Raw genomic sequence first — 25,050 nt, 5'->3', positions numbered from 1 at the left:
GGCTGGATCTGTGTGCACCTTCTGCATTTCTTCTCTCATTTTGTGCAGTCTTCAAATTGCAAGTCCAGCTGTGAAATGCAGCTCCCACAAATGGCTGAGTGATATGGGAGGCTAAAGCAAAGCCTTTTGCTGGGAGTTTGTGAGCGAGTGCAGTTCATCTCCAAACATGGAACGAGTCCCTTCTGCCTTCTGGATAGTGGAACCCAGGAGAGCATCCCCTAGCACTGCTTTTTAGCATGTGTACTGATTACAGCTCTGGGTACTTTGTAGCCTCTTTGCATCTGATGTACTAATTAGTGAGCTTCATGATCTGTTAATGAGCTATATCAATGCTATTTCCCTTTCTATTCCATGTAATTAAAGTAACCAAGCTGGATAGCAGAGGTGGGGAGGTATTCCAAACCAGAATTCACTGCAGCAATTTCAAGTTATTAAGCAGTTGTCTAATTCTGAGACCATGCTAAATGGTGTTAATTCACTGGGCTGCACTGATGACCTGACCCAGTAGGGTGGCCCATCCAGCTTTTTCTCCCTTCAGCAGTTACAGTCCTAGGCTGATTTTTCACCTGTCCAGTTTCATGCCTAGAATTAACTGTGCTTATATATAAAGCTTAGCAGATGTTAAAGGAATGAAATCAGATACTTAGCTCCAATCTGACATTTTTAAGCTGTCACTGGCAAGAGAGGCTTTCTACTGTAAATGCTTCTTGGCACATGGAGGCACTCTCCTCAAATGGCCCAGTGGCACAAAGCTGACCCCTTTTTGTGCACTGGTGGATGAGTGAGGAAAGTGGTTTCAAAACCCAGACCACTCCATGGCAGAATTTCTAAGTCCATGAAGGAGGGCCTGGAAGGGGAAGGATGCTTTGGGTGATGTTCTCTTTTTAAAGATACTGCCTCTAACTCTTGACTTCTATAGAGAGGGCAAACTGGAAGTCTTGCTGTTAATATTTTTAGGCTATGAAATTCTCAATAGCCCTTAGAGAAATTCTTTAAAAAAAAAAAAAAAAAAAAAAAGTGGAATTGATTTCTCTATGAAACAGCTTCATTTCTAATTTCTTCTGCAAATTCAAGCCATTGTGCTGTGAGTAGAAATGAGAAAGAATTGACTGCTTTGCAGAACTCTTAGGATGCCTGTGTGGGATGGGCGCGTCCTGAGTCACAGTCCTGACATCTTAGCAGACCTTTTAAATAAGGACAGATATCACTCTGCTGTGTTGTTTTGTGCACAGGTCTTATAGCCAGTTCTGGCCAGTGCCAGAGTTGGGCTTTGTAACTTCAAGGGAAAAACGTAGCAATTTTGTGCAGGGGGACAATATTACTATTTCAATCCCTATTAGCAACTGTGGATGAATTCCTACTGCAAAATATTGTTTTGAAGATGTATACTCAGTGTGAAGGAGGGAAATTTATCTCCAGAAATGTGTTTCTCAAGGGAAGGAGAAATCTAGATTGTTTTCTTTCATCTCCCAGAGAAGATTGCTTGATGTAAGCCAACTTTGATTTATGCAGTCATTATAACCTGATCACAATGAATAATGCAATATAGCTTACTCATAACACACTAACGTTAAATAGGTATTCTGGGAATGGAAAATTGTCCCATTGCCAAGTACAGCTATATCTTTACAGACAATGTAATCAATTTTGCTGCTTATTTTACAAAGCCAGTGAACCAGTCTACGTCTCCCTGCAGTATTTAGGTCATGCTAAGCACGCTTCAGCACAAGTTAGGTATGTTTACAGCTCTGTGGTTCTTTCTAGTAACCCATCTATTTAAATACAGGAATTAGGATCCAGACTCTTCATACTACCTGGCTAATTTTGTGTGACCAACTCCCCTCTGGAAGGATCTTTTATCCAGAACTCAGTCTTCCAGACGTTCCCTGATAGAGTTGATCCAAGATGCTCAGATGGTTTTTCCATTTGCAGCTGGAGGTGCTTTAGTGGGTGAGCTATCTACTGCTCTTGGATAACAGCAATTTTTTGTCCCATAAAAACATTCAGGAAATACAATGATAAACTTGTTTTTGTGCTGTGCCTTTGTCAGATCCTCTATTTCTGCAGGCTGTTGGTCATAAAAGATAAGTTCCTAGCAATTGCTCAGGCTTTCTGGTAGCCATCTCAAGCTGTATGACAGCACTTTCATCTACTGCTTGTAAAAAAAACTGTTTGTGTTTATCTGACAGCAAGTTCAATGTCCCTGTAAATGCAGCTCATTGGAATTCTTTGGTTTGGGGCAGAGCAGAAAAACACAGCACAAGAATAAAGTAGGGTAGCTTTCCCCAGAGGCTCGCTTCTTGTTTGCAAAGGAAAAATTTGCCAGATGAGACTTTGTACTACTGACTCCCTCTTAAATAACAAATAAGGGGTGGGATCGTCTGCTCCAAAGGAAAATACTCTTGCTTTGCCAGAGTGAATTGGATGACAGGGGGGAAAGAATCTTAATTTTTTTTAGTTTTAAACTCCCCAGCCCCAAGGTAAGAGAAATAGCTGAATACTTAGAAATCTGGGGGAAGGCTTTTTCCAAAGACTTTAAAAAAATCTGTTGCTGAGCAAAGCGCTGAGGAGTGGCATAAAGTTACTACAGACCCAAGTGTAAATTTTAGTTGCTAAATTCAGAGGTTTGTTTCCTGTAGTAGTGTTTTCTCCATGATGAAAAAGTGACATAGGAACTCAAAACCTGGCTCCATTCCTGGCTTTTCTGCTCGCTTTGGAGGCAGTGAGGTGATGCTCCTGCCTTCTCACAGCCATTCCCAGGGCAGAGCAGGCTTCGGGCTGTCACGTAGCACAGCGAGCCTCTGGTTTCAGTTTCCATCTCTGCATGAGAATTCTCAAACCACATCTGAACCCTGAAATTAAGTAAGTCAAGAAATTTTTCCACCGTGCTTGGCCAGATGCTGACTCCTCCCAGCTGAGGTTACTGGTGCCTGTGCTTCGCAGTGCACTTCCCCACTGGGAGGTGGGGATGGCTGGGCAGTCCTGCCTGGGTCACAGGGAACGGCTCTGAGAGGCAGGAATCCAGATACTCAGATTGCATCGTTCCTTTGAAGTCACTCCTTGACTTCGGTTGTGGTTATGATTTATGTCAGCTGATCCTTAGAGCCAGAAATAGCAGTGATTTGCCTTGACCTTGGACGTGCGTGTTAGATCACCTGCCTGGGGTTCAGATGATCCACTTCGTGGACAGCCACGTTATTTCCCTCTAGTTTCATGTTCTTGGCTGTTGGAAGCCTGTAATTTTTAGAGACTATAGGAAGTAGATGCTAATTTTTCTACTTGAATTAAACTTCAGGTTAGGCATCTTGTAGGATCCTGCAGGGAGAGCTTTGGGAGTTTTAGGTGTTACACAAACGACAGCTCTTACTGTTCTCTCTCATCTCATCAGTTCCTGATTTGCTGCTTGGATTATCTAATCACTGTCAGTGCAAGTGTTTGGGGTGAAAGTAATTAGAGCAGTACTTCCAGCTAATTCCTATTCATGTAGTAGTAGTGTAAATGTTGATTTGAGTGATAAGTGAGCTAAGTATTCATTCTGAACGGGCACCTGGGAGCGTCTGGGGCTGCTGCTGGTAGCTGCTGTCAAAACAGCTTCAACAGTGTAAACAGTTCAGGTACTGTTGTCAGTGTGAAGAAGTGCTGACAAGCCTCAGACACATACTCCATCACCATGGCATCAAAGACCTAATTATTTGCTCTGTATGTGCTCCTAATGGGGTCTGTCATTAGCTCTCTGTCTTGGGCTCATCACCAGCTCTTCTGTGCATTGACTGCATTGAAGGGCTTTTGATGTTCTTGCATAGAAGTTGGGTTCGTGCAGCTTCTGCTCGGTTAAGGTGGTGCTGGGTGTTCCTCTGCGAGTTATTCATGTCATGGGATCACTGAAATGATACTGTGATAACGGATACCCATTGCTGATGACAGCTATCTCAGAATTTTGTTTTTGAAAGTTGCTAAGCAGGTTTTAAGAGAGAACTTGTATCTTCTTTTTGAGTTTGCTTCCATAAGCTGGCAGGCAAGAGCTAACAACCACCGCACTGCTGCTAAAGGGATTCTAACAAAAACAAAATACTTGACAATACTTTAACTATTGCAGCCCAGTATGTAAATCTTATTTGTGTGCTGACTCTAAGCACTTTAACTTGTCCTTCTGTTTCCCACACCACCCAGTAACTGTGGCTGTTTTGTTGCTGGGAGCACTGAGCAAAGCTGCAGTGAGGGATGAATTGCATCAAAGTCCCTGGTGCAGAGAAGGCCTAACACTGGCTGTTGATGTTTCTAGAGTTTGTGTAGCTGTATGGGTTTAGAGAACTCAAAACTCTTCTTATAAGACTTTAAACATCTTTCTATTAATTTAACATCCAGGAACCCTGATGGTGCAACCAGATTGCACAGTCAGGTAGTACACAAACATACAGTTGTGCAGTCTGTGTATGACAGATGAGTAATGGCATTTCATTAGACCAAGTGACTGCCTAGATAACATGCAGGAGAACTGAAGATTCCTGGTTACAGTCCGTGCCTTGAGAAATGCAGGCAACCTTCCAGTTGAGCTAACTATGTAAGCAATACTTCATTGTTCACAAGCATTTGTATTACAAGTGGATTACAAGTGTATCTTGGGATTAGACCCAGTAGTGATGGTATTAACCAGGTGATGGAGCCTGTGCAATTATACAGGTGGTTTGTTAATCTACTGGTGCAACTAAGTAATTGCAATTCAGTACTTACGAGATTGAATCTTGTCTGTGAGCTAAGCTGCTCTCCTGTTCTGTGGGGAATAACTCTTCTGATGGGAATGCTACCATTAGATGCATTAGGTGTGTTTTTTTTTTTTTTTTTTTCCTATGGGCTACCATATGAATAGTAGAACATAAATTGGAGGGAGGTGGGTCTCAGCCACGTTTATGTACTCAAGCACAGCTTAAGTGCTTTTCCTAATGCAGGACCAAAGCAAGCAGCGTAGTGCCTTAACCTGACAGGTCAGAACACAAATACTCTGTCCTTACTTCAGCTCAGAGATGCCAAAGGAAGGAGAGAGCTGAAGCAGGAGGAGGAGGTTCAGAGGGGGGACCTTTGTGTCCTGATTTTCCTCCATTTCACTCGAATTAGCATCATGAATGCCATTTGTTCTTCATAGGTGTAGTTACTTGGGTTGGCATGACTTTGTCCTGAAGGCAGTGATGTTATATTGTGTTAGAGAACTGCTGTACTGTGGGAGCAGAACCAAAACACAAAAGCTGAGTATTTACATTTGATGCTGCTTTGGCTCCTTTGCTTGCATGTAACAGGTGGTTGTGGTTTTTTATTTGTTTTTTTTTTTTTTTTTCCCCAGCTTTTTTTCCTTGATTCTGTTCTAAATCCAAAAATTAGTCTGGATTCGTTGTTGTTGTTGAGCTACAGCAACCAATTCCAGTAACACCAATTTGCAGCCACCTGCCCTGCTTACAGGGAGTGATTGCTAACAGTACTGATAAGTGAGTGGAGTTGATTGCTAACAGTACTTATGTTCCCAGCCGCATTTGGAAGGTTGTACTCCGGCCAGAGGTGGAATGAAGCTTTCTTTCCGTGGACAAGGAATGGATCCATGGCTGAGAGGAATAACATGACTCCCTGAACAGCTAAAAGACAGTGGAAGAACAGACAGCTAGTCAACTCAATCATTTTCATGCACAGAAAGAGTTACAGCTGCTTAATTGTAGCTACTTTTCATGGGCACTATTTTGTGCTGGATACATTCGTTTAGAAAACTATCAAGGGATCCAGGGTTGGAGCTCTCTTGTCTGGTTGCTTGTTGGGCAGTGGCTTGGTGGGAGGCAGTGAGAGGTTCTGAGGGTCCCATCACTGATCAGTCCATTTGTGCTACCCTGGAGCCCTGCCAGAGCTGTGCACTGCTTGGTAATGGCTGATAGGAACTTTTCTTTGAAATCACACTACTTTTAGTGGCAGTTTTGTTTTATTTCTATCTTACCAGGTGTCACTTTCGGATTACTGATTAAATGTAGGCTGTGAACAGTTGGCAAGGCTTAGATTTTTTTTATCCTCTATGCAGACAGTATGTTATCTAAGTTTTGAACGTAATAAGATGATAGGAAGTGCAGCACAGTTGAAGACTGGGTGGGAAGATTGGAAGAAAGGGGACAGAAGTTTGATAAATGGCAGGATGCTGCAAGTGTGGAAAGGTGTTTCTTCAGTCACTCTGTGCAGAAAGAATCTCATTCAAGTGACTTGAATTTAAATATTTGGACTTTGAAAGCAAAAGGGCAGTTGTTAGAATCCTGTATTCTACCATGAAATGGTCTGTCCAGTCATTCAGTTACCCAGTAATCGAGCTCCTTTTCACTGTGTATCCACACTTATTCTTTTACGTAGTGTACACACATACAGCTCTGCCAATTCACTCACCTGATGGAATTTCATTCCTTGTTTGCTCAAGCTTTGTGTCTGTCTTAACCTTACAAGACTGGAACAAATAATGAATTAACATTGAAAAGCGTATCACTTTATTTTGAAAAAGCTGTTTCCTGGAAAGTCCTACAAGCAGGATGGCTGCAGCTTCTTTCATTAGCACCCTTCATGCAAGCATCCTCTGTCTTTGTAAGATTTATGACTGCAGTGTAATTCAAAAGAAATATGATGTAAGTGTCCGTTAGCTTGATCTTCGTTTTGTCTGAGCTATGAGAGCCGTTAATTGTAGCTTCAGAGCAGGATCTGATTTATAAGTCTAACTTCTATGCAAATGTTAGTGATACTGAAGTCATTGGAGATGCCAAGTTTATTCTCTTGTGTTTGTAGATTTACCAGAGATGCTGGTTAGTATTCAAAAAAGCTTCAAGCAAAGGGCCAAAGAGGCTGGAGAAATTCTCAGATGAACGAGCTGCTTACTTCAGATGCTATCACAAGGTAAGGCCTGATTATATTCTTCTTTATCAAACTTGTTTTACATACAGTTGGGAATAAAATCTGAAGTTGTCACGTATTAATTGGCCTAAAAACTGGAACTTTCATTTTCTACAGTCGAGGTCCAAAACCCATTTGTATGTTCCTTCAGTAAAGGAAGGGGAGATCAGAAAGTTGGGTGCCTAACAGCTTGGGTCTTGTATGTGTGGGAAGGCACTGGACTGCTACAGAAATGATGGGCAACGTGCAAATCTTTCTTGCAGCAGTGATGTGAAAACCTTTGCTGAATTCACTGTATGAAAAGAATGTCGCTTTCCCTCTAATCCCTTCTCTGGAGTTCTGTGTGCATTTCACACTCATCTGAGAATTTACATGTGTAATTCTCCTGGGCACGGAGATGAAAATGAGAAACCCTTTAATTTATAATCATTGTTGGCAAAAGCTTAATATATTAGAAGATTAGGATTTATGTGCATAAATTGCTGGGAGTCAGCGAGCACAGCTCAGCTCGAGGCTGATCTGCATTTATTCACTTTGACATACGTTTAGGAGGAAATCTGGAGGGAATACTGAGTCTGATTTCAGACTTGTCGCTCTGCGTGCCATATAATTTGTAACTGATTGATCATAAAACCTGTGGCTATTTGTAGTAAGTCGTGCCCATGAATACTCCATCTACATTTTGATTAAGGAACTTTCAGAAGTAATGAACAGTGTGTTTGAGGGTAGCACAGTGTGTATAAGACAACATCTAGCTTTCTGTGAAACGCTGCATTCCTATCAGTGTGGCTCTGTCAATCACATGTAGGTGTATATTTCTTCCATTGTATAAATGTAACATATCTTTGGGTTCAGATTAATAGATGTGAAATCCAAAAGGAATCTAAATGAAGTTGGATTTCTTTTTCAAGAGAAACTGAGGCTGCCCTCCAGTTCTAAAGCCATCAGCTATACAAGTTGATTGGCCCTGCTTGCTTATAACCAACCTTACTGAAAGGAAGCTAATGAATATTAAATAGTGTTATCTGGCTAAAATGTGTTGACTTACAAAGAGCACACATGGCTTAAAATGGGTTTATCCTTTTTAAAAAAGCTTTGTAAATGCGTGAAATTCAAAGGTGGGCAATGATGCAACTTCCAGCATGATTAACTGGGAGGTGTTCAAAGAGAACATGCCGCTGCTGCTCTGTGTTGCACTGCAGTTGAACTGATTCTTGTGAAAACAAAAACAAAAAAACCCAAAAAATAATAATTAAACGAGAGGAAAAAGGAAAAAACATCTTAATATGGCAGTCTTCAACCAGCACTACTTCTCAACTGTTTTTATCTATCTCATTAATGGACTTTGATGCTCATCGTATAGTCCAGAGCCTGGAATAGTCATTGCTATTCTTATACGCATCTGGTCAGCACAAGCTGTTGAAGGCAGCATCAAATCTAGAAATTGGAGGAGCCCTTGCTCACCTCATCAGTCTTTGTGAAGTTTTAACCTACCATAAGACTGTGACGGGTAGAAAATGAAAAATGATGAATGCAGGAAATGTTTTAATAGCACCTGTCTCCTTCACTGGAGTGTTAAATTGTTTCTTTATTGTGTGTGTGTGTGTGATGAATTAAAGCACCAATATTACTTCAGTTTATTAGTGGAGAGAGCCTGGGATGCTTCTTGTGCTGGTCCTGCAGTGGTACCTCTGAGCCAGAATGGACTGAGGCATAAATCATCTTAACCCAGGCAAGGTTCCTTATCCCTTTGGAGTCTGGGTTGGAAGTTCAGTGTTTCTGTCACACTGGGGGATCCAGTTTGTTCGCATTTGGGAACATGAGGGCCGTGTCCTACACTGCAGCCCTGTGCCAAAGGTGGGATTTTGACATCTTTGCTACTCCCATCTTGCTGATGTGACACCACCTCTTCTCCCTGCCCCACGCCTGGGGCCTTCCCACATCATTCTGATAGAGGAAGATTTTCTTGTGTTGCTGCCATCATCCGTTGTGATACCAGTAGTCTGTGGGTTCCTGCAGGAGATAATAATTGCTGCCTTGGCTGAGTGGCTGTGTTTTAGAATGAAGAACATTCATTCATTGGTTCAGGTGTTTTGGACGTTCAGCTCTTAGACTGCTTTACTTTGTGCTTGCCTGAATCTCCCATATGTACTTCTGAAAGAAATGATGCGTGGGCAAGATGGAACGAGCATTTTTATGTAAAACATTCAAATACTTATAATGTAAGTGCATCTCTGTCTGAATTTCTTATTAAACATGATCTAAAGGATCCAGACTTGCAGTTAGTTGGCAAAGTCAGTGACTAGGGAAGTTTAAAACAACAGTAGAAATAATACTTCTGTGCAATGTTGACCGTTAAATACTTTTTAATCTCCATTTTTTTTTATTAACATGAAAAGGTTGAAGTGCACTAAAATACAGGTCATCTGAAAATGGTCATATGTAACTTAAGAAGTGAACTGAAATTTTGCATACTCAAAATTACTTAATTTGTGTCTACAAGGGTGAGAAAATAATCTGGATCTAGGGTGCAAAATCTGGGCAGAGAATTGCCTTTCAGGTAACTGTATGGTTTTCATTTGGTAAATAAAAACAATCATCCACAAATGACCATATGCTTTAGCATGGTGATGTTGGAAGAATGAAGGAATTTGTGTTTCTCCAGGTGATTTTGGACTCTGCAGCATACCAGAATAGTGCTTAATATTCCAACACAAAACCGGCTAATTCCATACTGCTGACAGGACTATGCTGATTCCTTGAGGGGATCTAAGTTTTCATCCCATGGTATTAATCTTGCCTTGGAACAGCAGAAGCAATTTAAACAGTCTGTCTAGTTATGGAGTAATCCAGTTGGAAAATTGAATTGTCATTTGTAATTGTTTTCCAGCCTTGCTCATGCGAAACTGTACCAGTGGCAAATTAAATGTTGAAAGTATGACCACTCTGCTTATAACTGACTGTTAAACATTTATTTTAATGAATGCTATCACTTAACTCCAAATAAAATGTCTGCTTTGAGGTTTTAAAAGAATTAAAGCAACTCATTGGGGATGTTTTGGTGCCTTTGCCATGCAAGTATACATGTTTACCAGCAGATCTTGTGGCATGAATGGAGCTGGGCTGGGATGACTGTGCTGTATTTACCAACGAATTTCCCCTGGTGGGACTGGGATGTTCTGCCTACAGCCCTCTGCTGGGTGAGTTTCCAAGCAGCTGAGACAGAAGCATAAAATCCTTAATTAAGATTGAAACCAAAGATGCATCCAAACCACTGAGTGTGGCAGTTGTGTAGGCAATAAATATGATCCCTCGTGTTCTGTTCTGAAAGGCTCCCCATATTTGAGAATTATGACCTAATTCAAAGAGTTGTTTGAATTCACAAGGCTGCTAAGGCCATTTTCAGTCAACTGTGCATTTGGCATGTTAGAGGAGGGGATGGAAGAGAGGGAAAATATTTTCCAGAGTGTGTCTGGCCATGGTGAAGCTCTGTCTGCTTGTGCTGTCGGTCAGGCAGTGAATGCTTAATACCTTATCCTGATTCAGGATTCCTATTGCACACCCCTGCAAGTTATTTTGGTCTTTAATCAGATGTACTTCAGTTGTATGGGTTGTCACCTTTGATGTAAAGGAGCTGTGAAAGCAGAAGGGAGGAAAGGAGTGTGCCAGGGAAGGGCTGCAACCCTTCTCAATAGAATAACGTTCCTCCTGTTCTTTCACTGTTAAATACTGTTGTGGGCCTGAGATCTGTGGCTCATCCAACTTCTTAGAATTAAGTTTATAGATGTACACTAATTTTGGCCAAAAAAAAACCAAAACCCCAAACTTATGAAACTATGACAGCACTTTTACAAGTCTAGCAGGAGGAGAATAGCAGCCTGGAATACTGACAGGTGCTTGGTGTCTGCTCCTGACTCCTTTCCAAAGCCCAGGGAGGGGAAATTAGCTGTCTGTCACTTCTTAGTGTGAATTCGGTGCGTATGTGCCAGACAATTTGAACCATCTGTTGCATTAGTGAGAGCAGTGGGGAGGCACTTCAGGCTGCCTGGGTAATGAAGGTGCTCTGTAGCACCTTGCAGGTTGGGTGCCAGGTGGTTTTTGACGAGCTCTCCTTTGGGAGCACAGGTGTGCTGTGGATGCTCTGCAGCAGGATCTGCTCCTTGGCCAAAGCTGGGCTTTGCAGGAAGGGGTTGTTCCATACCACGGTTCTTCTGAAAGGTAAGAAGAGCTCCAGCAGTGCAGCCCCAAAAGGAAAAGAGGGCAGTTGCTATGTTTTTGCTAGCTGTAAAAATCAGGTGCAACGAAGTTGCATTTGGGACCTAAAGCATGCGTGAGCTGAAAGATTGAATTTGGGGATCTTCTGTATGCTATGGCTGCAGCCACACACTTCAGAAGGATTCCCAGTGTGCCAGGTTTGCTCCCTCTGTTGCTCTCCCTGTGTCCTGTACTTTCAGTCTTGGTCTGAAAACAGCCTAAAAGAGATTGGGAAGGGTCAGAGGTCAGCCTTGGGGCTGCCTGTCCTGCATACCTGAGGGAGGTGCTTTGGTCTCAGCCAGTGCAGTTCTATAGAAACAAATGCCTCCAAGAGGCAAGGAAGATTTTCAGTCTGTGCTATCAAGTGCCATTAAACAAGAGTGCTCCAGCAGTCAGCACAGCACTAAATAACCCCAGAGCTGCCAGTTACTGTAGCTAGCATTTCTCCAAACGCAAACACCCATTTTCCCAGCTCATGGCTAAAACATGAGTCACAAATGATTTGACAATCAGTTAAATTAATGACACAATGCTATTGATTTCAGTACATCCTCAAGATAACGCTCTAGGGATGCATCACATGCAGTGTTATTTGACCAGGCTGTGGAGCAGGGCTCTCAGAAGGAATGTATTCACAGTATGTGGCAGCTGTGCTTTTCAGTACTGTGTTCACTGAGTACATAAGGTGATTCCTGGAAGCACCAGCCTGCAGTTGCACATTTGGGTTGCTCTCCTTTGCCTCCTTCCTGATCCAGCACAAAGCACGTGGAGGTGGGGACAAAGTGGCGAGGAAAGACTTTAGGTTAGAGCCTTGTAACAGCATTAAATAACGCCTCATTCAAATAAACTGCTGGCTGGTATCCTAGAAAGGAAAAATAGACCACAGTGAATACTGTGAAGGCGATGGATAAGGGATAAATGATGTTCCTGATAATCTGTGTTGTCTGCTTCATACCACAGCGTGGTTAGAGGGAGCAAATGCAGGAGAAGGCTTAATCAAATGAAAATAAATTTCTGTGTTCAAAGGATGAACTCTGGGATTTCAAACATGAGCTGCATCTTGGAAAATCTCTGTTGGAGTATATTACTCTGCCTTTGAGATTACTGTAGGAAAGTACTTCTTTGTAACTATCTGGCCTTTCAGACAAATTTATAAGGAAAAAAAAATATTATTGCTGTTCTCAATTCCAAAACAGTGAAGCCATTATGCTCATGCTTATATTTAATTTCTGAAGTGGTTGTGTGTTACGCTGCCTTCAGGTCAGGACACCCAGCCATGTGCTTCTGTTCCCTTTGGGTTTTGCATAACTCCCTAGTGGCCCAGTGAAGTGACTGTAGCACACAGTGACTGTCCTCCCTGAGGACAGGAGAAATGACTGCTGTCATGGGCTGCAGAGTGAGGGAAGAGCTGCTATGTAATTTCTGGTAATCTTTTCTTGATTGGGAGAACAAAAAAGAAAGGCAAAATGCTGGTTTACAAGTATGGCTGTAGCTTCTGTCCTACTCTATATAATGACCAAATTGGGGTGACCAGCTGGTTCTGATGTAAAGCCTTAGACCAGAGAGGGTCCACAGGTGTGTTATGTTTGGCAGGAGGAGATCTGAATCCCAGTGGCTCGGCTCAGAGATGGTGCAGTCCTAGAGCTGCAATGTGGATGTGGCACCGAGACACAAGCAAGAGTGCAGAAGGCTTTGGGTTGGCAGGGGTGAGCTGGGGTTGGAGTCTAGGTAAGGGAAGGCGTGATCACAATTTGCTCCTTTTATGTACAAACACAGCAAATGCTTTAATCTCATCCTTCTCATCTTTCCAGCAGTGCTTTGAACATCCGCTCCGTCTGGCCCAGAGGTGCATGACTCAGTCTGAACACAAGTCATTAGTGGTACTGTCGGATGGTTGGTTGGTTTGTTTGTTTGTTTGCTCCCTTTCAAGAGCCAGCAGCCTCCTGTGCTGCCCTGTGCTGCGTTCCCTGGTGGGGCTGCCCTGCAGAGCTGCATGCCATGTGTGCTCTGGTAGCTGGCAGGGAGCTGGGGCTGTGGCTGGCTGGTCCTGAGCCCCCAGCTCAGGATCCCACAGCAGTGAGGAGAAGCAGTTTTCTGTATAAACCTCCTCTGATCACGCTGCTGAGCGTCTTGGGATTCATTACACTAGACACCAATTAGTGTGCTACCCAGCAGCAGGAGTGTTAGACACCAGATTTTTTGGAAATGAGCTTTCAATTAGAACAAATCCTGGATAACTAAATGATTCATTACCAAAATATACAGCCCAATTCTGCTTCTGCTGGCTTCTGTACTCATAGGTACTTGCTTGCTCGCTGGTGCCAATTTCATTAGCACATCCACTTGCAGAAAATGTGCTCGCTGTAAATGTCAGGATAGTTACTGCCCTGAACAAAAAGTCTAACTTTAGTTTCTTTCCTTATTGCATTTGAATACTTCCTGGCAAATGAGAGCTGAACCTGGCAGCTGGCAAGTCGAGCTTGACCTGTCATGTACTGAGTACGATGGGAATGAGCCATGACAGATTTGTCATATTTAACAATGAGTTTGTCAGTGTCTTATTAGCACTGGGGGATGTACTTCCATCACAGGATTTCCTGGAAGAGAGAAAAATCCTCATGCAAAATTAAGCACGATCAGGAAGTCTCGGTTTTGACACTTCTCAAAATCTTGAGCCCAGAGGCTATAAAAACCTGACTCCTAGATTTGGCAGCTCTGCAGAAGGCTTGATGTGTTCCCTATGGATGTTTCTTTCATTTTCTTACTCCTGTTGCTAGCAGCTAGAGTGAATTTCCAGACCTTATTGCTTATCTGGGGGATAGGCTGCCCACTGGCTGCTGTCCCTTCCAGTCATAGATCTCCAGGGTCTTGCCTGAAACTGTGACTTTAACTGTCCATATTCCTTGCTGAAAGAAAATAGACAATAAATTTACTCTAAGGAGCAGTGATTTAGGGTTAAAGGCCTGAGGGATGTGGTAGGTGTGCTCGGGAACCCAAGGAGCTGTGGGGGATCAACCCCTTTCTGGACCCTACCATGAGAAGTTGTGTCAGTTCCCAAATCTTCCAGATAAGATGGATTGCTGCATTTCTTCCTTTACAACTGCAACCGTAAGAGAGCGTTCCACAGCCCTAACGAGACCAAAGTAATTAAGCACTTTGGTTGCAGAGTACAGCTTTGGGAATGCTTTTGTTAAACTCCTTTCTGTCCCTGCAGTCCTTGGCATGTAAAAGAATCAGTGAAGCTATTTCTGATATTTCAGTAGAGCTTCCTGATGCCTTGTCTGGGTATTAGTCTTTATACTTAAAAGAATTTAAATAGTGAAAAATTTCTCTTCAGTCAAATTTATGAACGTTATTGATGAGGGTGAGCATGAAAAGTGGATGTTAGAGCCACATGAAGGAACCATGGCGTGCATTTCCTAAAGTTCTGTGTGAGGTAATAGATACGTGTTCATTTTTGTTGGATTGAAAGAGATTCCAATCAGTTTTTGGCAACCAAGCAACAGAAATCTGTATCTACAAATCTGAGAATTCACTCTGTGAATCTTTAAAGCGAACAAACTTTCCAACTACTAAAACTGTGATCTTTTAAAAAATAATTTCAATTCTTTATCATTATTTTCTCTATGGGCCATTATAACAAACCACCAACTTTCCATAATCCCAGTTCCAGACACTGACTTTACACCATTCTCAGTTTTGTCCTTACGATGGAAGCCACGCAGGAGCTGGACTTGCTCCACCAAATGAGAGGCTCTTTCAGCTTGCTTTCTTCACCTCCTTTTGTTTCTGCTGCAACAGGTTGGTCTTCTACATGTCCTGCCTGTAAGTATTTCTCAAAGGAGTGAGCTTCAATTCTATCTGCATCTTGACTTAAATCCTTTGTATGTCAGTTTGCACTGAAGCTTATGTGAATGGGAGGGAACTGGAGAATGTCTCCTTCATCATCCAGACTCTCCAAGTACATTGCACAAGGTGATTCATGTCGAGGCTGCGTTTCCTTAAGGGCCATCAAATATTCTCTCTTTGTCTGTGCCTTGCAGCTCAACATCATTCTTTTTTCAGCTTCCCTGGTCAATAGTGGATATATATCTTTTAAGGTCTTAATTACATCTCCAAATCGTTGGTTTTTTGGTGTGTTTTTGTTTGTTTGTTTTTCTCCCCAGGTCACAGAGCTCAATAACGTGAAGAATATATCACGAATGCCAAAAAGCACGAAGAAGCATGCTGTCGGGATCTATTTTAACGATGACACCTCTAAAACTTTTGCTTGTGAGTCAGGTGGGTAAAATGGCAATGCCCATGAGAAAACATGAGAGCATCAGCTGTGAAATCATAAATGTATTATACCTACACGCAGATTTTCTGGGCATTTATACAGAACTTGAGGCAGACGAGTGGTGCAAGGTATTGCAGATGGAGTGTCTTGGGACGAGAATTAATGACATTAGTCTTGGAGAGCCTGACTTGTTGGCATCGGGAGTGGAGAGGGAGCAGAATGGTATGTACATAACGTATTGACTTCTTAAGTCTTTTGTTACTTTATTGTAAAGTCATTTGGACTGCACGTGAGAACATCAAAAATAAATTGGTACCAAAAATTGTTCTTTGGTACCAATCAAGAAACTGAGCCCCCCCTGTCCTGTTTTGTTTTATTTTAATTGCCACCAGAAATAATGAGCGTGGTAATAAGGTGCTGTAATTCAGGGCTTTAGAATTATTTTGGAATAGCACTTTTCCTCTCAGACAATTTAGCTGACCTTGGAGAAGAAAACTGTACTTTTGTTGTGTTTTCTTATATTGTGTCTGTACAACAGGTTCAGCCTCTGACTGAAACTATTTATCGACTATTTATCAATAATTTATAGCAAATAATAACAATAATTGCATGCAAAACCTGAGCCCTCAGCTACTTCACTTTCCTATGCAAATTAATTAATTATATTCACAAAAGCACTTGCAATGTATTTATTCATGCACACAGTTGTATTAATTGTTTGCAAATATCAGGATTATGACGGCGCAGTTCTGTTCTGCATCTCAACACATGCCCAAGTGTTTGATGCCCTTTGAGCGCAGTGTTTTGATTGCTCCAAACATTGAGTTAGTTGAGATGTTGGAAGGAATTGAGTCTTTATTTTTGCAATAATTGTTCAAAGTGAAGTAAGATCTTTTAATAGAGGTGGAAAATAGGAAATTCCTTTAATGACTTTGACAGTTAACGGGCAGGGATTTTAGACTAACCTTTTGTTTTTCTCCCAGAGAGATTCAATGTGTATTTGATGCCATCCCCTAACTTAGATGTGCATGGGGAATGTACCTTGCAGATAACATTTGAGAATATCTGTCTTTGGGACATCCAGAATCCCAGACTCAAACTCATCTCTTGGCCATTAAGTGCCCTCCGACGCTACGGGCGGGACCCTTCTTGGTTCACCTTTGAAGCAGGGAGGTAGGTATGTGTGTGTTGCAGTGCATCGCTTTCCTCCATCATTCTGAAGCAGTGGAGAAGGGGGTCCTGGTTTTTGTTAATTGTACTCCTGTTTTTCCATCTATTGCGACAAATGGGTTTATAAGAAATGTGAATGCAGTTCCTCTTGCTAGAGGTGTTGTTCCTTATCACTTCTTGCAGCTTGAACTAAATGAACTGAAGTCTTTGTGTGGCTGAAGCTGGAGCACCTGTTGATTGGACTAAACTCCCAAATCCTTTTTAAGGGCTGTGGTTGCTTTATTTTAGATAAGCACATTAAGGAATTACAATCGTAAAAGAGAAACACATCATACAGTTAACTTATCTGGAAAGAGAAGAGGCGTTTAAACGTCCATCCTCTGTACTGCTGAAGAATTTAGTTCTCTCAGGAAAAGGGATATGTTTTTAGTTCTCTGATTGTGTATGAGCTGTGGTAAGACATTACCGTTGGGACGCTGAGGATAATGTGTTGAGGGTTTCAAGTGAAAAACAAAGATCATTACAGGCAATATTAAAACCCTGAAAGGGGAAGAAGGAAACTTAATCCCCTCTTTTAAGTCTAAATCTCAAAAATCTGGGTTTTGTGTATCAACTCTTTAGAGCTCATGTGCTTTCAAGAGTGGTTGTCACCTGAGTCTGTGTTTGGCCAGAGTAATACCAGTGTAGGTTAAAACAGTAAGATTGTGCTAGGGCTGTTAAAGCCCATGCAGATAACTTTGTTCAGTTCTTCAACAACCTTTGTTTCACACTGCTTGTGCAGTAATGGCTCTGAGCTGCACGGCGCAGTTATGTGCTACAGATCCTTGCGAGCAAGTGAAAAATCTCACATCTGGCTCCTGTCTGCTCTCACTTTGGCAGGATGTGCGACACAGGAGAAGGACTGTTCATCTTTCAGACGCGAGATGGGGAAGCAATCTATCAGAAGGTTCACTCGGCTGCTCTGGCCATAGCAGAACAACACGAGCGCCTGTTACAGAGCGTGAAAAACTCAATGGTACGGCTGTGCGCTCCGCTTGCTATTTCACATAAGTGAGCAGTGGCTCAGTGTGACTTTCTTTAGTTTCACAGGCAGAAAGCGGTCTGAATATTGCCCTTATTAAATTTGTCTCAATTATTATATTTAGGGTAGTGTTCAGATCCTGGAAAAGCAATCCCAGTTACAAACAACAGGGAAATGTGTAGTCCTTAATATCCGTGGCTGGAAAATCACTAGTGTGATTTAATACAGAGATGATGAGCTCCCATCAATCCGTAGTTTCCTTTCTCATTAACTTCTAACTAGTCACCATCATGAGTTTGTTTAGAAACATTTCTCATCAGTCTATTTGCAAAATGTGGCTTGTGCTCAGTTTTTTCTTTGTTAATTGATTCCTACGCTTGAAGCATGACTTGGAATGAGTTGTATTGTTCAGGTTAACCTGTGGGAGGGAAGACCACATGTTTGTCTGATCTCTTGGTGGATGCCTGTTTTCTACAAGTGCTTTTTGTCTCTCAAACTCATTTTATTATATTCATTACCCCTAGAAAATATAGGAGTGTAAGATGCAAAGTTAACCTACAAACTGAGAACAGATAGTGTGGGATCTCCATGTGCGATGTCAAAAGAAGGCAGTTTGGTGGTGCTTGCACCTAGCATGTTTCCAGGTCTTATTTTGTTTGTTTTCTCATGAATCCTGTGGAGTCAGAAGGAATCTTCTGTTCATCCTGTATCACAGTCAGTCTCTACATTGTAGGACTGTCAGACTTTCTAGAATGCATAAAATGTGGAGAATGGACAGCTACGGAAGATCCTGGCCATATGCAACTAATTGGCTCGTGCAATCTGCAGTATGAACTATGTCTTTTCCTTTATGTGAAAAGTGCTGTTGTTATCCACATCCGTGTCTAATCCTTTCAGTAATTTTACTGATTTCCTGAACTTGAGACAGAATGGAAGTCAAATCTGTGATAGGAAGCTATTTCTCTTAGCAGTATAATGAGGAGAAGCAATAGAAAGTTATTTCCAAGTGTTCTGGCTGACTTTGTGTACTAGGTCGCTGCTTCAGCCCAACGTGCAGGTGGATGGGTAATTGTGTCATTGCTTGTAGAGCAGGTGAGCAAATGAGTGAGAAAGCACAGAAGACTCAAATCTGTTTAGGGGTAATGCAGGCCATGTGTGCCCATTTCCAGCAGGGAACGGACTGGTCAGCATGGCAGTTTCCAGTTGGTGCTGCCCAGTTAACCTCTGGCTGGTGTCACCTCAGTAAAGCCTTGTCCATGAGGACAAGTACTGACCCAAAGCCTGTCTTGTGCAAGAATGCCCAAAATTCCCTGATTTGAGACAGATGGGAGATGATGTAAGCATGCATCAGTAACTAACTGAAGCAGATAAGAATTAGCCTAGTCTACATCAGCATACATAGCAAACATTTGTAGCACACCAGCATCAGATGGGACTGACCAAGCTGTTGAGAGCATGAATTCTGTTGGTTTTTTTTTTTTTAAAAAGGCAATTCATTAGCTTGTACCTCCTGAAGTGAATAGGTTTTCAGGCTGTTTCATATTAGTGGTTTTGCATTCATGTAATAGCATCTTTAATACGTGGTGTCTGACAGTATGCTGTAAAGTTTCTCTTATACAATTGCCCATACACTCAACAGATGCACAATTGCTACAGATTTCAGTAGAGAGCAGCTGTACAACCTCAGAAGCTTTTTCATGAACACTGTGTCCAACCACAACCCCTAAATCTAGTTTTATAGACCCAAGAGCACTAAACAGGAAATAATAATTCCCATCGAGCTGAAAGCCTTGTAATTTAAGATCTGAATGTAATTGCTTCAGACAAGTCCATATGCCCGTGAATACGAGTCTCCCAAGTCTGTCATAGAAATGTCTGGTCCCAGTATAGTCAGCCTTAGTCCCTTCTCTTGGTTTCTAGGATGCTCAGATTTAGGAGTTTAGACAGAAGATCATTACATTAATGTAGAGATCAGATAGCTGCTTTTGCTGATCACAGGATACCTTGTGAGGATCATCTTCGTTGTTCAGATTGATTAATTTCCCTGGTACTTTAATTCTGCTTGAACACTTCCAAGGGGACTTTATATGGAGGCTTGCACTTCACGCCCAGCAGTCTGAGCTGCATTAGGTTGTTTTTGTCTCTAAGAATTATTAACCCCCTGTGATTTTTTTGTATTAGTGAAGCTAGAGCTACTATTTACAGAAAAGATAGGGGCCACACTGGTGGTGAGACATGAAGTCTCCTCTGAGTGGCTTCTGCTTTCCCCTGGCTGCTGCTACATCAGTGAGGTGAGCATGGGAGACAGGGGTGCGGTGCTGAGCACCTGAGAGCTCCTAGGGGCTGAGCAGTGAAGGGGAGTTGGATGTCCCACGCTGGTAGAGCAAATGGAGCTGCCAGGTACTGTTGGGAGTGTGGGCTGTGATGTCTCACACTTCCCCAGCAGCCTCGTGCTCCATAGCTCAGTGTTGGTGCAGTGTGGCTGTATCTGCCTGTGGCTGCTGCAAGGCTTGTAGGAATGAGCGTGGTGGGCTTCCTCAGCCAGAGCCTCACCCTGACAGCCTGTGGTGTGTGATGGCATTCTGGTGAGGTCTGATCTGCTGACCAGGGTGTGATGCACATTCACAAGTGGGCTTCGGTTATTTTGCTTTCCACTGAATTCAAAGATCGCTTTTTTTAAAGAGAGAAAAGAGCAAATTCTGCTTAGCGATGCATGAAGCTGTTCTGGTCAGTGGCATCTCACCTTGTCCTTTTCACAAAAGTTGCTCCTTTCCTGCGTTGCCAGACAAAGAAATGAAAATATCTATTCAAATTGCAGGCATATTTGCTTTCCTTTCAGAGCAACCTTCAAAGCTAACTTGGAAGAATTTTTCTCTTAAGCAGGCAGTGGTTTTGCCTCCTGTGCTAGTTTCGCTGATTGCTAAGAAGAGAGTGAGAGGCTGTGGATTAGGTGCCCTCCAATTAACAAGTTATTAGTTATATTAATGGTATGTGGAGTTTTACGTCTTTCTTGATCCTCTGCTTGCAGCCACTGCCCATGCATGCTCCAGCATGAAGTTCTGGCTGGCTTTGACCTGCTTATGGTGCTCGGTGCCTTTGTGGAATAAAGCCAGGCCATTAGCAAGCTATTCCTGCTTCCTCGGTTGCCACAGAGATACAGTGGGCTAATTGTGAGAATGAAATCAGTCATCATTACAGCTGCTTTTGCTCACAGTCTGAGGTGTTTTGATGAAGTGCTATGTATTCAGGACATAACATATTAGTTCTTTTCCCCAGCTGTGGATTTTCTAATTTTTTCCCATGCTGATTGAGATCAGGTCAGGCAGCTCTTCTGCCCCTTCTGTGTCTTTATCTTCTTTCTCAGGCAGTGTCTTTTTCTCCATTGATACCCTCTTGGCTGTTATTGTCCTCCTGGCAGCTGGGCTGTGGCTCAAACTGCCTGAGTTTGCTGCCCAGCTCACTTGTGAGTGCACCAGCATAGAAGTGCCATCAGTGAGGAAGCACGTTTTGCTCTGGCCATGGGTCTCTCGTTGTTTGTTTCTGTAGAGTTGTTGTGTGTGGTGACACCACAAGGGATGTTGGGGCTTCAGTGATGGAGCTGTGATAAATATTCTGTGCAGTGGAGGTGGCAGCTCATGTTGTGCAGTGACTCACACCCTTCCGACATGGGGATGTGTGTTCTAAGAGCAAAGGTTGATCTGGGTTTGCTTTTGTTTTTGTTTTGATTTCCCTTGACGTTGCAGGCACAGCATCCACCATACAGAGGGAGTTGGAGGGTTTTGGCCCATCTAAAGAACCTCAAAATGGCTCTTCAGTAACAGGCAGCTCTCTTGTAAAAGGTTCTGTCACCTCAGGTTTTGTGAAACTGTAATGAAAGAGCTTGCTCTTTTTCTGAAAAGCATTATTATGAATAAAAAAGATCAAATACAGGTTCGGTATCTTCAAACTAATGTTTTTCTGAGCTTTGGAAAGAGAATTTTAGCTCTATTATGAAGTTTATGATAAAACGCAGATATTGTTATCAGCCAGCATATGCATACTACTGAATTCACGTGAAACATGTCTAATCAGGTACTTGGTGTGCTGAGGTTGTATGTATCTTTGGGAAGCTGCTTATGTAGTTGTTGTGTAGCTGTCAGAGGAGGAGCATTTTTCTGCCTCCCACTGAACCTCAGTTTCTGTTTCAGCTACTTGAGTTAGACCTCCCTGCAGGGACTGCAGTGCTGGCGCAGGAGCAGGGCAGCACGAAGGTGAGCTCTGGTGTGCAAAGCAGCGTGACCTCCTAACTTGTGCTGTGTGCCCCCAGCCTAACCCTGAGTCAGTCTCTGCTGGCTGCAGGATGGGCAGATGGACAGAGGGGGATGCTGCGCTGAAATGCCATTAGAAATCTTTTCAGGCAGTGGTTGCACTATTCCCTGAGGACCTTCCGTGTGCACAACTGCCTCCTTCATATCCGTTTATGCTTTGCAGCTTCAGATGAAGATGAGTGAGAGAGCCGTGTCCCTCAGCACCATGGTGCCCCTGCCCCGCAGTGCCTACTGGCAGCACATCACACGGCAGCACAGCACCGGCCAGCTCTACGGCCTGCAAGGTAAGGAGGGGCTGGGGAGGGCTGCTGAGGCAGAGCAGTGTCTCTCCATCTCTCTGCACACTGATGCTCAGTTTAAGCCGGTTGCCACTGCTGTCGAATTAATGGAGGGACGTGCTTGTTCAACCTGAGTTGGAGAGGTTGGCATCAGAAGGATGCTCGCCTTGCTTTTCAGTGGAGAGGTGACTTCATGGCATGGTTTTCTCTCTAGATTTGTGTCTGTGACAGGGACAGCAGGTTCACAAGCCCACTGGGCCAGAAAAGGGGAAAGGGAATGAAAAGGAGAAAAAAAAGTGGCAATGATCTGAGGAAGAAAACAAACTTTTTTTTGTTTACTAATTGGGATTGAAACTAATAAATAGATGACAGTTTCTGAAAACTGAAGTTCTTAGTCCGATCCATCAGGGAGCAAAGAGAGTCTCTTGACTTTCACTTAGTTTCATTTTTCCCTCTCCCTGGAAGACAGAAATGAAAAGTGAGGTCTTCTGGGATCTGTAGATAAACCATGGAGGTGAGGAGCTGTGATGAGGCTGGGTCCACTCTTGGTCCTGGACTTGGTCAGCAGTTTATGCCTAAGGGATTATATGTCCACAATCAATCTCAGATAGGACCTTACTGAAGCCAACAAAGCCTAAAACAATGACTTTCGAGGGTCCGTACCGGCAAGGCGTCTTGGTGTGATGATGCGAGGGATCTGTGTGCAGGCGCACCTCCAGCTGGGCTGCGGGCTCCTTCCGGAGGGCTTCTGTCCCGGCTGCGCTCCGCGGTCCCCGGGGGCCACCTAGTGGCACTGCGCTCCCCGAGCTGTGGGATGCGCTGCAGCTGGTGTTGCTGAGCTGGGAAGGAAGGGAGGGAGGGTCGGGGTAAGCAGAAGGGGCCCCGGAAAACAGACGGGACGTGTGGTGCAGGTGGGGCCGCCCGGTGCTGAGGGGCAGAGCTATGGCTGGCTGCGGCTTTCTTCTCGCAATGTACAGACGGATGGAATAACGCCGTGCTTGGGAAATCTTATGGAGGTGGTGGATTTATTTATTTATAGCTTTTTATTTTTATTTTTATTTTTTTTCAGCCCCTCAGATGTGAGGAGGAGTAATGATTCTTAGATACTTATTTTACACATTTAAATAAAGCAGAGCACGGAGTGTCAGCGGTTGTAGTTAGAAATCCCCAGGGCTGACACCCTACACGGGGCTACGCTCCATTCTCATCCCTCTCGCAGTAACAGCTCATCGTTTTGTCCCGTTCCTTTTTTCGAACGCTAGAGGGGGCGTGCAGCACGTGAAAAGCCCCAGCGAAGCCTCTGCCGTGTTTCGGACGGAGGGAAGAACAGTGCAATAGAAGCAGCACACGAGCGCCTATTGGCGCTGGTTCGTACAGGGATGCGGGCAGGCAGTGCTGTGACACACGGGAGCGGCGCTGAGCCCATCGGGGCACTGCTATGGCTGTGCCTCAGTGTATCATTAGTTATTAGTGCAGTCATTCAGCACTGTGTTGACCCAGTATAAACAGACTGTATGGGGATAGACTCGTTTTGTATTTAGAGCAACTTGTTAAACTGGAAAAGGGGATCCTTGGAGGTTGTGGTCATGAGAAAGCAGTAAAAGTCTTTGAAAAATTCTGGTCCCCAGGAAGGAAAAAATAAATCAAAGCCATGCAGACAGAGTTGTAATCAGGATAGATAGTGAAGTTGCTGTCTTTTTCACCTGTTGGGTACTGTCTCAGTAGCACCCTGAGCATCTCCAGTTAGAGCACATTGCCCAAAGCTTCAAATGCTTCAATCCATATTGAAAATCTGAGTGGAGTTGTTTCTAAGATGGAACAGCAGATTAATTATACCCATCCCTACTTAAAGCTGTAGTTCACATAGCGATCTTCAGGGCGCTGAGTACAATCGCTGTGCCTCACTGAGCACTGTTCTGTTTTTCATCCCGGCACACACCAGATGTTTCAAGCCCTGTGAAGCTCCATCGGACAGACACGTTTCCAGTCTACAGATCAGACCATCGATAAAGGGCTGCCAAGAACTTTACAAACTCTTTGTCTTCTGACGAGCTGCCCCGGTGGATGACATGGATGATGCCAAGCAAGGATAGAAACACAGAAGTGTGGGCTGGATGGGAAGTTATTGCAATACGAAGGTGGTGTGGCGTCTTTTGTTTTGTTTTTCTTTCCAACTTTGCCAAAAGTTACAATGATACTGTAGAGACTGGGGGTGGGAACAAAACCATCTCATCCTGCAGTAGTTCTTTTCTGTCCTACAGCTGGACAGGCAAGTTGCTCCCTAAATATTTCCAAATGTTTTTGTATGATACCTATGTTGTAAATAGAAGGCTTTCCTGTTGTAGTGCAGTTTCATCCTGTCCGTAAGGCTGTCATCCTTGTTTGTAATGCTTATCTTCAGTTCTTAACATGACTGTTAAGCATAACCCCCAACCTTTGAAATAGTGGCCAGTTTTAAGCAGCTGTTGGATTCAATCTTTTCCTGTTTGAACCCCGATGGAGACATGGTTTGTTTCCATTAAAAGCGCACTCCATCTTCTGTTTCCTGTATTTATTTCCATCCCTGTAAACGTTTGAAATAAAAACAATTCCCAGTTAATTTGTGGTTCAGCGCTTCATGTTGTCACCATCAGCACAGTGAGCAGAGCTGCTGCAAAGCCAAAGGGACAGCGGGGGGGGGGAGGGGGTGGTTAGGGTCCCCCCTCCCATCTCTAATGACAGCTTCTCTCATTGAAGTGTGGGGGAGCAGACTGAGCAGGACTCTCACAGTGCCACACAGCAGAAGATTTTCGTGTTGTTTTGTGACCAGAACCACAGCTTGTACCACTGCCACGGATGCAC

At 43.3% G+C, this 25,050-nt stretch overlaps 1 protein-coding gene across 3 annotated transcripts in view; it reads left to right on the top strand.

Annotated features, from left to right (window-relative positions):
- Window positions 1–24,798, top strand: part of DOK5 (docking protein 5) — a 34,600-nt gene extending 9,802 nt beyond the window's left edge. Inside the window, exons 2-9 of one of the 3 annotated variants that reach the window (XM_031616227.2) lie at window positions 6,796–6,903; window positions 15,321–15,435; window positions 15,536–15,655; window positions 16,417–16,606; window positions 17,483–17,618; window positions 21,812–21,874; window positions 22,095–22,215; window positions 24,152–24,798. In XM_031616227.2, coding sequence (XP_031472087.2) covers window positions 6,796–6,903; window positions 15,321–15,435; window positions 15,536–15,655; window positions 16,417–16,606; window positions 17,483–17,618; window positions 21,812–21,874; window positions 22,095–22,215; window positions 24,152–24,219 — 921 coding nt within the window. In that variant the 3' untranslated portion in view covers window positions 24,220–24,798. Of the gene's footprint in view, window positions 1–6,795; window positions 6,904–12,407; window positions 13,048–15,320; window positions 15,436–15,535; window positions 15,656–16,416; window positions 16,607–17,482; window positions 17,619–21,811; window positions 21,875–22,094; window positions 22,216–24,151 lie in introns of those variants that run through there. The other 2 variants (XM_090152094.1, XM_031616247.2) reach the window with 2 other exon arrangements.
- The last annotated feature ends 252 nt before the right edge of the window (window positions 24,799–25,050 follow it).

Source organism: Phasianus colchicus, chromosome 17, assembly GCF_987193195.1.
Source record: "Phasianus colchicus chromosome 17, bPhaCol1.hap1.1, whole genome shotgun sequence".
Taxonomy (NCBI): Eukaryota; Metazoa; Chordata; class Aves; order Galliformes; family Phasianidae; genus Phasianus; species Phasianus colchicus.
Note: the sequence above shows the minus strand (reverse complement) of the source record. Positions and strands in the feature narration are given on the sequence as shown.